This window comes from Pectinophora gossypiella, chromosome 28 (assembly GCF_024362695.1).
Source record: "Pectinophora gossypiella chromosome 28, ilPecGoss1.1, whole genome shotgun sequence".
Taxonomy (NCBI): Eukaryota; Metazoa; Arthropoda; class Insecta; order Lepidoptera; family Gelechiidae; genus Pectinophora; species Pectinophora gossypiella.
Window position 1 is genome coordinate 4492233 of NC_065431.1, and position 12183 is coordinate 4504415.

At 39.7% G+C, this 12183-nt stretch overlaps 1 protein-coding gene across 1 annotated transcript; it reads left to right on the forward strand.

Annotated features, from left to right (window-relative positions):
• The first annotated feature begins 45 nt into the window (after nt 1-45).
• LOC126379266 (protein SGT1 homolog) lies at nt 46-11609 on the forward strand. Its single transcript, XM_050027974.1, has 6 exons — nt 46-192; nt 4317-4433; nt 5266-5467; nt 7340-7428; nt 8149-8253; nt 9814-11609. The coding sequence occupies exons 1-6, from the start codon at nt 157-159 to the stop codon at nt 9916-9918; spliced, it is 654 nt and encodes a 217-aa protein (XP_049883931.1). The 5' UTR covers nt 46-156; the 3' UTR covers nt 9919-11609.
• The last annotated feature ends 574 nt before the right edge of the window (nt 11610-12183 follow it).

Genomic DNA, 12183 nt, shown 5'->3' on the forward strand with positions numbered 1-12183 from the left:
TATAATTCATTCACATGTACTTACTTGTAGGTTTCAAAACGCACACTGTCAATCTAGAAAAATCGGCGATTCAGTGAAGTTTGTTTTCGTCTATTTTGGCCAAGAATAAACTATTGTTCAGTTCAAATAGGAAAGGAATAAGTTGAAACAGCGAAAATGATGGGCGATTCACCAGATAATCCCAATAATGAGGTACGTATTCGTTGTTTTTATGTCATTTCTTTGTGCTAGTCACAGATGTTTAATTTTGGAAACAATATCAAATTCCTTTCTCTTTTTTGCATCCAGTGAGTAGGCAGAATATGCTGCGAATCTGTTGAAATGTTTCCTTTAAATATTTCTGGATATAAGTATCTACATTAAATAGAAATATGAATTATTATGAACAGCTGGCTGAGAGGGTAGTTTAAATGGTACCTACATGATTCACGTTCCTTATTCGTAGGAACCAATATGAGCAGTCACAAATTACTAGAGACAACTTAGTCATAGAATTTGAATAAAAAGACGATATACCTAGCTACTGATTCCACGTCCTGGCTGGTTGCCTTGCCGACAACATCCCTAGGACACACATATTTAGCCTTTGTTGTTAAGAATATCTGCAGACAATTCAAAATTATAAGCCGTAACAACAACACAAGAATATTATAGCGATAAGGCCGCCATTTGCCATGTACTTAGTTAAAAGTCATTTGTAAATATTTCTTTTTACCATAGAATAAGGAATAATACTACGTATAGAACGGCAACTCTCCACCCCCAGCCAGTGGCTGAGCTAGGTTTACCTCGACCCCTCGAACATAGTTTAGACTTGAATCGTGAAGGCTGCGCAGGGACTGTTGTTTTTATTTTTTATTAGTTTAGTTTATATGTTCTAATTTTGAAATTGGACACTGATGTTCTTTGGTCTGATTCAAATATTTGATCTCACAGTAATTACCCGCATATAAATATTTATTTTTCATCAGAACATGCTAATAATTTACAATAAAATTGAACCAAGGCTATTGTGATTTGTGTGGTAAATAATAAATACTAACCTAATTAATTATAAATATACTAATTAAAAGCATCTTTCGTAAGTAGTACTACCTAACTAAGCAATTAATAATGGTTAAATTAGGTTCTTTTAAGTTTACGCGGTTATTCTCATAATTAAAGCACATAGAAACGGTTCTTACTGGAGAGTCATCCCGTGATCATGGCACTTGCAACAGTGTCGAAATATCGGGAGTCTCATATCCCCATTTAAACGCAGTAAGAACCCATTATTATGTGTTTATGTTAAATTAGGTGTTGTAATTAGGCAGCCCTCAGAAGTCACACACACATTTGCATGTGTTGATAATGTCAATGTGTAGTGTCTATGTTAAACAAGGTTGTGTATGAAGTGTTCAGGGTGTGCTTTTACTTTGGTGCAATAAAGTATATTTGTATTTTTCCATTTGTATTATATTGCTAGTGAAAAGAATGGTAGATAACTCTACACTTGACTAATTTCAATTACCAAGATAGATACACCACACCACCTCTTTGTTATATAATCACTTTTTTTTTATTAGCCATAAATTCAGATACAATATTTTTATTTTTATACAATTCCATTATTCGGCGGTAATGTTTAGGTATGTATCTGTCTGCCCATTGGCCTCCCCCAATCGATTCCACTCCTCTTTGCATTTAGCCGTTCTAGTCCAGTTTCTACCGGCCACTCTGACGATTTCGTATAATCACTACATAGTACAAAACAGTTGCTTTTTCTGTCCCTATATCCCTATGTACGCTTAAATGTTTAAAACTACGCAACGGATTTTGATGCGGTTTTTTTTTAATAGTGATTCAATATAATAACATCCATGAAATATTGGAGAAATACTGTTATTTTTGAGTTTTATTTCATTTTTTCCTCAGCATTGCATCCGAGCGAAGCCGGGGCGGGACGCTTAATAAATAAAAAAATATATAAATAGCCTTTATTCACTAATAATTTTATTTATGTATTTATTTACATGGTTTTACTTTCTTAGTTCTTTATACATATATTAATTATATATTGGGGCTGTCCTAGTACATAGGCCTCTCCAGTCTGCCCTGAGTTGGCCTTCCAACGTTGTGCTAGATCATCTACCCACCTTTTATTTGGTCTCCCTCTTTGCCTTTTGCCATCTCTGGGGTACCATTCTGTGATTAAAAGTGAATTACTGCTAAGGAGTAGGGACAATCGATATTCATCATCAGATCAGATGTTTATCATGTTTTAACGTCGATGGGTTGACTTCGATATCATCCAAACATCGATGTTACTAGAATAAAAGTATCGAAACGTCAATTATTCTTTTGGGCGCCATCTAGCGTTAATTTTTTTTACAGAGTGTCCCTAAAAATACTGGGAATGTTGATTTTTCAGGAAGAGTAGGCTTTTTAAAAATGTATTTTTTTAATAATTTAAAACAATTAAAACAAAACAATTAAACAATAAATAATTCAATTAATTTATTTTTTAAAATAATTTATAAATAAATATATCACAGTTTTGTTTATTTCCAAAAACATCGATGTTTTTCTAATATTGATCATCCCTACTTAAGAGTAAGGAAAGTGCACACAAACTGTCTGAGAAATGTTAAACTAAATATATATTGGACTACCAAAAGGCTGTATGGTCTTCAGATCTTTGCCTACGCATATAAAGCAAATTTAAACAACAATGGCATTATGGGGCTTTTTGGCGGGAAACGGGAACGGGACAGTTGCTTTCTTCATTGAATAATCTAAATAATTAATACGAAGTGGTGTTTTGTGGTTAATGATCGCATTAAGTTAGTCGGAAGACATTCGCGACAGTGTTATTATATCGGAGTATTCAATAAACAAAGTGTATCTGCCTATTTTCGCTTCGTGGCAGGAAGCCGCTTCATAACTCGAAAGTTTATGCGGACTTTTGAGTTAATTCGTTTGGGGTTCGGAGTAGGAGTCTGCTCCGGGGGTGGAAGCTTAGGTTTCATCATCATCACCTTCCATCATTTCATTAATCATCAAGAAAAAATATACGTAAGACATGGCTGTATGGACATAGTTCCCTTTGCCTTACCCTTCGGGGAAAACCAAAACAAAAAAAAATTAGAAGTTAGGGGGCTTTTTGGCGGGAAACGGGAACGGGACAGTTGCTTTCTTCATTGAATAATCTAAATAATTATTACGAAGTGGTGTTTTGTGGTTAATGATCGCATTAAGTTAGTCGGAAAACATTCGCGACAGTTTTATTATATCGGAGTATTCGGTGGACAAAGTGTATCTACCTATTTTCGCTTCGTGCCAACAAGCCGCTTCATAACTCAAAAGTTTATGCGGACTTTTGAGTTAATTCGTTTGGGGTTCGGAGTAGGAGTCTGCTCCGAGGGTGGAGCTTAAGTTTCATCATCATCACCCTTCATCATTTCATTAGAAAAAGGGAAAGGGAAGTATATTTGATTTGATTTGAAAGGGAGTGATGATTGACAACCGTTAATTTTAAAATGAATGAGTGGATGAATGAATAATCCGAACGAATCAAAGGGGAATCTTGTTGGTATGCAAACCGTTTGATGTGTGCGTGATGTGTGCTGTCAACTTAATTAGGTTGGGTTATATTGGCTATTGTAAAATTTTTAGTCGTTTGTTTTAGATTTGTGCCTATAAATGACGTGTGTTCCATAAATTTTATGCCTGTCGATTACCCGTCCCTTTCCTTTTCGGCGGATAATAAAATGACAGGTATAACTTAAAATAAAATTAGATGGTGTGTACGGTCACGAGTACTAATATACACTTTGCAACCATGTCACATTAGCTTTTTTGACAAATTAAACGGTAAGCCTCACTAAATGTCAAATATGATAGTGCGATAGGGTACGCGGGCCCCTTGCGGATTGATGGTTATTAACGACTGCTAATGCAGCCGGGACCAACGGCTTAACGTACCTTCCGAAGCACGGAGGAGCTCGAGATGAAAACTTTTTTTTTGTGGTCACCCATCCTATGACCGGCCTTTGCGAATGTTGCTTAACTTTAGCAATCGCAGACCGAGCGCGTTTACCGCTGCGCCACCGAACTCCTGATAGATATAGCCGTCCCTAATACACACAACCTACAGACCACAATAGCTGAAAAGCTCTCTAAATACACTGAACTAAAAGATGAAATAATCCGACTTTGGCACCTTCAGAAAGTAACAATATTGGTTTTACGGTTATATATGGTTTTACGGAAATAATCAAATTCTGTTGGTAGGCAAGTTTTTGGTGTATGATTATTATTATTTTTGTTGTTTGCAGGCCGCCAAAGTGAAGATAAAGCATGACTGGTACCAGACAGACGCGCAGGTAGTGGTCACCATCCTGATGAAAAATGCACCCGCGGACAAAGTGAAGGTGCATTACGGAGATAGAAGTGTAAGATGTTATTTAATTTATTTCGTTTCATTTATTTTTGTTTTTATGATTTTTTTTATACTAGTATTATAAATGCGAAAGTGTGTGTCTATCTGTTCGTGTGTACGTCTTTCACGGCAAAACGGAGCGAAGAATTGACGTGATTTTTTAAGTGGAGACAGTTGAAGAGTTAACAGCCTCCGTGGTCTAGTGGTTAGAGCGTTAGGCTCACGATCTGGAGGTCCGGGTTCGATTCCCGATGGGGACATTGTCGGAATCACTTTGTGAGACTGTCCTTTGTTTGGTAAGGACTTTTCAGGCTTGAATCACCTGATTGTCCGAAAAAGTAAGATGATTCCGTGCTTCGGAGGGCACGTTAAGCCGTTGGTCCCGGCTATTAGCCGTAAAAACACCTCCACCAATCCGCATTGGAGCAGCGTGGTGGAGTATACTCCATACCCCCTCCGGTTTATTGAGGGGACGCCTGTGGCCAGCAGTGGGACGTATATAGGCTGTTTATGATGATGTAAGTTAGTAGTTGTTACATGAGGCCTTTGGCGGCTCAAAAGTAACCCTGACACCAGGGTTGATGGGGTTGGTCACGCGATAGAAGATTTATTTGTCACAATTTCACATAAAATACCTTTTTTGTAATAGAAAAATCCTTGACCTTTTTTACCGACTTCAAAAAAGGAGGAGGTTCTTAATTCGACCGTATTTTTTTTTATGTTTGTTCGCGTTTAACTTCGTCGTTTATGAACCGATTTTGATAATAATTGATAATTCTTTTTTTTTCTTTACGCTATCGCTAACAATAATTTAATATTTGTATCCTCATATTCTACTTTTCCAGCTGTCGGTAACAAGCATAATCCCGGGGTCAGACAACGAATACAGCTTAGAGCTGGAATTAGCGCACGAGATAGTGCCAAACATGTGCTCCCATATAGTATCTCCGTCCAAAATAGAGGTCAAATTGAGGAAGAAAGAGGGACTCCGGTGGGCCAATCTAGAGGGAGAGGGGAAGGAAGAGAAAATTAAGGCTATTCCACAAGGTATGTTTTTATTTCGCTAACTCTTTCCACTTGAGGAGCTCGGTGGCGCAGCGGTGAACGCGCTCGGGCTGCGATTGTTGAAGTTAAGCTACTTTCGCAAAGGGTATAGTGACCACAAAAAATAAGTTTTCATCTCGAGCTCCTCCGTGCTTCGGAAGGCACGTTAAGCCGTTGGTCCCGGCTGCATTAGCAGTCGTTAATAACCATCAATCCGCACTGGGCCCGCGTGGTGGTTTAAGGCCCGATCTCCCTATCCATCCATAGGGAAGGCCCGTGCCCCAGCAGTGGGGACGTTAATGGGCTGATGATGATGAACTCTTTCCGCATCCTAGAAAGGAAGCTAGAAGGAAAGAGAGGAAGGGGAAGATCAAGGAGAATGAGAAGGCGAACGTCGTGTCTTATAAGGAAGTGAAAGAATTGGCCCTTGATAGACAAGAATGGAGAATGCTGCACCGACAAATGCATCATCATCAATTTAAGAGCCACGCTCTTATCGGTGCAGCATTTTCCATGCTACTTTTTTAGGGAAAAATAGGGCAGTGGTTTCCCTCTTGCCTTACGCCCGACCGACAAGAGCGTGGCTCTTAAATTATTAATGTTTCCACAGTGTGTTAAGAAAGGGATGTGGTTTAAAAGACGATATAGTGATTGAGAAAGACGATATCGAAGAAGATTGAGAAGGGAATATTCTGTTGGTTTAGACACGTAGAGCGGTTGAAGGATAATATGATTACGAAAGCAGTATATAAAGCGAAGTTTGGTGGTAGGGCTGGTAGAGGAAGACCTAGAAGGACGTACATTGACCAAATTGGAGATGTCCTTAGAAAAGGTTTATTACGATCTACTCTGAACCGGCGTGCGTGTATGAAACGATTGATGAATGTGGAGGAAGCAAGAGAATGAGTTATTAATTTATCTTAAGTGCAATTTTCACTAACACAGTTGGCTCGACCATTATACGGCTCACCACCTACCACGTTTCTTTAGCAGAACGGAAAGCTCTGTGAAGCGTGGATACTTAGTTCATCTTGCGATGGATGTTTTTTTTTACCTTTGATATTTGGTAAGGCGTAACAGCCTCCGTGGTCTAGTGGTTTGAGCGTTAGGCTCACGATCTGGAGGTCCGGGTTCGATTCCCGATAGGGGACATTGTCGAAATCACTTTGTGAGACTGTCCTTTGTTTGGTAAGGACTTTTCAGGCTTGAATCACCTGATTGTCCGAAAAAGTAAGATGATTCCGTGCTTCGGAGGGCACGTTAAGCCGTTGGTCCCGGCTATTAGCCGTAAAAACACCTCCACCAACCCGCAGTGGAGCAGCGTGGTGGAGTATGCTCCATACCCCCTCCGGTTGATTGAGGGGAGGACGTATATAGGCAGTTTATGTTATGTTATTTGGTAAGGCATTGACGAGGCCTAAGATGGAGCTCGCCGAGAAGTTGCCTGTTCACTCTGGCCTTGAAAGTATCCGGGTTATATGCATTCGGAAATACAGAATACGGCAGAGAATTTCACTCCCTAGCAGTGCGCATAATGAAGGACGACGCGAAGCGCTTTGTGCGAATAGTCGGGATATCCACCAAATAGGGATGGAATCCGGCTGTACGTCTGGAAGTCCGAAGATAAAAGGGGGATGGTGGAATGAGCTCGTGTAGATCGCGTGTACAGTCATGAGCAATATAATGTACCCACTTTAGGACTCTGTCGCCCTAACATATTTGACATTTAGTGAGACTTACAGTTCAATTTGTCAAAAAAGTTAATGTGACATGGTACCAAAGTGTATTACATATTAATGCTCGTGACCGTACCTCTGACTACCCCAATTGGGATATAGTCGTGAGCTTATAGTATGTTATTGTTTTTTTTTTCAGCTGTAATAGACGCGTCCGGGCCTCTACAACAACCGCCAAAAATATTTAGAAAAGACTGGGATAAAATTGAAAAGGACATGAAGAAAATGGTAAGTATTTTTTTACATACATAATATCACGCCTATTTCCCGTTGGGGTAGGCAGACGCCATGGAATTCCACTAACTACGATCCTACCATCCACCCTACCTCAAACATCTTTTTTTTATACTTGTTATAAAGTGAAATCTGTGATAGCTCAGTTTGGAGACCGCGTGACTTATATAGTAGTTTCACGGGTTCGATTCTCGGCTCGGCCTCTTCATCATCTCCCTAGCATTATCCCGTTTTGACAGGTCCGGTTCTTTACAGTAGCGACTGCCTGTCTGACCTTCCAACTCGCGAACAGAAAACCAGCCCAATACAGGTTAGGTCACATACCTCCGAAAATGCATTTCTCGGGAACGTGGGTTTCCTCACGATGATTTCCTTCACCGCAGAGCACGTGATAATCATTTATGATCCAAACATGAATTCGAGAACAAATTCGACAGTCATTCTGAATCTAATTGGTTTAGGCCTGAGCTGGATTTGAACCTGCGACCTCAAAATGAGAGGCAAGCGTTTTACCAGTTCGACTACCACGGAATCTCGGCTCGGCCTCAACCACTCAATTCAGGTCTAGATTTGCCGCGGATGGCATTAACTACTTGGCCGGACAAATGGGGAGCGCAGAGGGCTCTCACCCGTTACAAAATTTAAGACAGGGTGAGGGTGCCCAGTCTGCAGGAATCGGGGCCAATCTCATTGTATATTTAATCTGTTTATCAGGAGGAAGAAGAAAAACCAGAGGGCGACGCGGCTCTGAATGCCCTCTTCCAGAAGATATACGGAGAAGGATCCGACGAGGTGCGCAGGGCCATGAACAAGAGCTTTGTAAGTAGCTCCTTATCAGAAATCAGAATCATTTATTGAACGTAATTTTACATACATAACATAAACAGCCTATATACGTCCCACTGCTGGGCACAGGTCTCCCCTCAATCAACCGGAGGGGGTATGGAGCATACTCCACCACGCTGCTCCAATGCGGGTTGGTGGAGGTGTTTTTACGGCTAATAGCCGGGACCAACGGCTAACGTAAACGTAACGTAATTTTATCATGGATAAACTTGTTGAAGGTCTATATTTATAACATTTTTGAATTTACGTCATTTCGCATGAAGTAATCATGCATTTAGTTGCTCATATCGTTAAACGTTTTGTGTTCATTGATCTGGCCAAACTACATCATGATGTGGCCAACGAATGATATTCTATTTCGTGAAATATGACCATTTCATGAAATGATTGAGCACATCATGAAATGATCAATTTTATGATCTGGCTGCTACATACTGGGTGTTAGTGACATCGTAACGAATACTGAGGGGGTTGATTCAGACCATGATTCTGAGTTAAAATCAAGTGGAATTTTCCGTCGCAAAATTCATGTTTTTTTTATAGTTTTTTTAAATTATTTTCAATTCTATACTTTTGCGATGGAAAATTCCACTTGATATTAACTCAGAATAATCAGATGAATCATCCCTCTCAGTATTCGTTACGATGACACTTACACCCCGTACAAGTACATACGGTAGCCATACAAGTAGGTATGGGTGTTAGTGACACCGTAACGAATATTGAGGGGGATGGTTCAGACCATGATTCTGAGTTGATATCAAGTGGAATTTCGTGTCAAAAAATTCATGAAAATTTTTCTTTTCTTTTTAATTATGTTCCAATCCATACTTTTGCGACGGAAATTTCTACTTGATATCAACTTAGAATCATGGCCTGAACCACCCCTCAAAGTTTTCGTTACGATGTCACTAACACCCTGTATATAATACCTATACAGAGTGTTAGTGACACCGTAATGAAAACTTTGGGGGGATGATTCAGACCATGATAGGCTCACAAGGCGGGGAGGTCAAGTATGACCTAGTCAAATAAGATACTTTTTACGAAACATCAAAATCAAAGATTTCCTTGGAGTTTGTATGGAAGTACTGTCCTGTGACGTCATCAATAAAAGCGTTCAAACGTCAAATGTCTGCCGTATGCATCCGGGAAAGTGGGCCAAAATTACATCTGATTGGTTCCCACAGGGCCGCCCTTTGCCCAGCAGTGGGATATTAATTAGGCTACAGAAAAAAAAAACTATAATCAATAAAAAACAGTATTTCTCCACTATTTAATGGATGTTATTATACATATAAACCTTCCTCTTGAATCACTTTATCAAAGTAATTTATTCAGGACTAATAATAATAAAAAAACAGAATTTAAATCCACCACAGGCTTCGTCAGTACCCAACATTCATATAAAATAAAAAAATATATTTTTTTTTACAAAATTTCTGTTTTATTACTGTCCATTCTACACCATACTATTATTTTTTATTCTATGCCCTGACTGCCAAATTACATTGACTATTGTATTCTTTTCAGGTGGAGTCAGGTGGCACCGTGCTAAGCACGAATTGGAACCAGGTGGGCAAGGACAAGGTGGAGATGAAGCCACCTGATGGACTCGAGTTCAAGAAATGGGAATAAATTAGCACTATTAATATTAATATAGAATAAAAAGGCACAGATATTGAGCGCTGAAGGATAGTGGGCAAAACTGGGTAAGGTGGCAATTCGCCCACGTAACATCTGGCCTGCGGACGAGTTTTCACCACCTATCACGCATTAACAGAAAGCTCGGTGAGATGTGGATATTTAGTTCATCTTGCGACGGATGTACCACTGACTACCCCCATTTGGCATATAGTCGTGAGCTTGTGATGTGTTATGTGGACAAGTTTCCACTTTTTAATTTTTTTGTAGTCATCTCGCCCGAATGGTTTTATTGAGATTGGACCAGTTTACGCTGAACGAAGAATGAACGGATGAAGTGGTCCTATCCTACATAGAAAATATCTTTTACAACATTTTAGAACTAAATTACCTCTTCATTCGGGCGAGTAAACTGCAAAAGCTGTCGCTTTAAGCGATAAGGCCGCCATTTGCCATGTACTTAGTTAAGAGACTTTTTTGTAATTATTTCTTTTTATTTTGGTGCAATAAGGTGTATTTGTATTGTATTGTTTGTATTGTAAAGTGAAAACTCGCCCGCAGGCCAGATATTAAGTGCACTCCATACAGAAACCTTACTCTTTAGCGGCTTACAGCCATTTAGACTAAAGTAAGACCCAGAGGGGGTGAAGTCGGCGCCCGATGCGAATTGGTGCGGGGCGGAAAGCTCCGGATCGTGCCACAGAATACCATAAAATGAGGAATAAATACTACGTATAGAACTGCTTGAGGAGCTCGGTGGCGCAGCGGTAAACGCGCTCGGTCTGCGATTGTTGAAATTAAGCAACTTCCGCAAAGGCCGTTCATGGGATGGGTGACCACATAAAAAAAGTTTTCATCTCGAGCTCCTCCGTGTTTCGGAAGGTTAAGCCGTTGGTCCCGGCTGCATTAGCAGTCGTTAATAACCACCAATCCGCACTGGGCCCGCGTGATGGTTTAAGGCCCGATCTCCCTATCCATCCATAGTGAATGCCCGTGCCCCAAGTGGAGACGTTAATGGGGTGGTGATGATGATGATAGAACTGCAACTCTCCGCTCCCCGATACGGCCTAGGTTACGAACTAGGTTAACCTAACCCCCCCTCGGTCTTACTTTAGTCTTCAATCGGACGTCAGACGTCACACACACAGATGCGCGTGTACGACAACGTCAATGTGTAGTGTCTGTGTAAAACGAGGTGTTGTGCTATTAGTACAAGCACTGTGTTATATTGGTGCTGGTTCCCGTACGCATCTAATTTTATTTTAAGTTATACCTGTCATTTTCTTATCCGCCGAAAAGAAAAGGGACGGGTAATCGACAGGCATAAAATTTATGAAACACGCGTGGAAAATTTTACATTGGCCAATAACGTGACAAATTAAGTTGATAACACTCGTCAAACGGGTTGCATATCAACGAGATGCCTATCTAATTCGCCCGGGTTCATTCATTCATTTTAAAATTAACATCTGTCACTTATCTGTCCCTTTCCTTTTTGGCGGATAAGAAAATGACAGGTATAACTTAAAATAAAATTAGGCACCTGCCTGCAGGAATTAGGGCCAATCATTTAAGATTTTTACGTTTATTTTGTATCTTAGTCAAGCTTATTATTTTAAATAATGAACTGAATGTGTAAGAATTTCTCTTGTGCGCAAATACTTATAATAAATCTAAAGAACTAATTTCTACTCTTTTATTTTTGAAAATTTTGAACAAAAAGTGCTTGAATGAATAATGTTATTGTCGAAATGTTAGAGAACGCGCCACGAAACAAGCAAGTCCCGCGGAGTTTAAAGGAACTAATTGACTTACATTCTATTCTATGCAGATTTGACAGTTCTTGCGATACTAGCGCCCCCGACCGCGGGACTTCTTTCATGGCGCAACTCTATGTTGTTGTCGTTTAAATTCGCCTTATATAAGGCAGGCAAAGATCTGAGGACCATACAGCCTTGACTTTAGTAATTTAATATTCTAAAATCAAATCACGATCAGAATAGGCCCAAGCCTTGTCTGCAGTTTTTATTCTCTTTCATTTAAAATCCATATTAGGCCTAAGACGCGAACTCTAGACTTAATTTTAAACGTTGTTTTTTAAAATTATTTATCCCACGGGGAAAGGCAAAAGCAAAATCGTGCAGCCATATTTATTTTTATTCATCTAATTTGACAGTTCTGATTATAATTTTTAATTTTTGTTTATTAACGTAGGACAGGCAAAGGGAACAAACAGCCCATGCAACCAAGTTTTTTTAT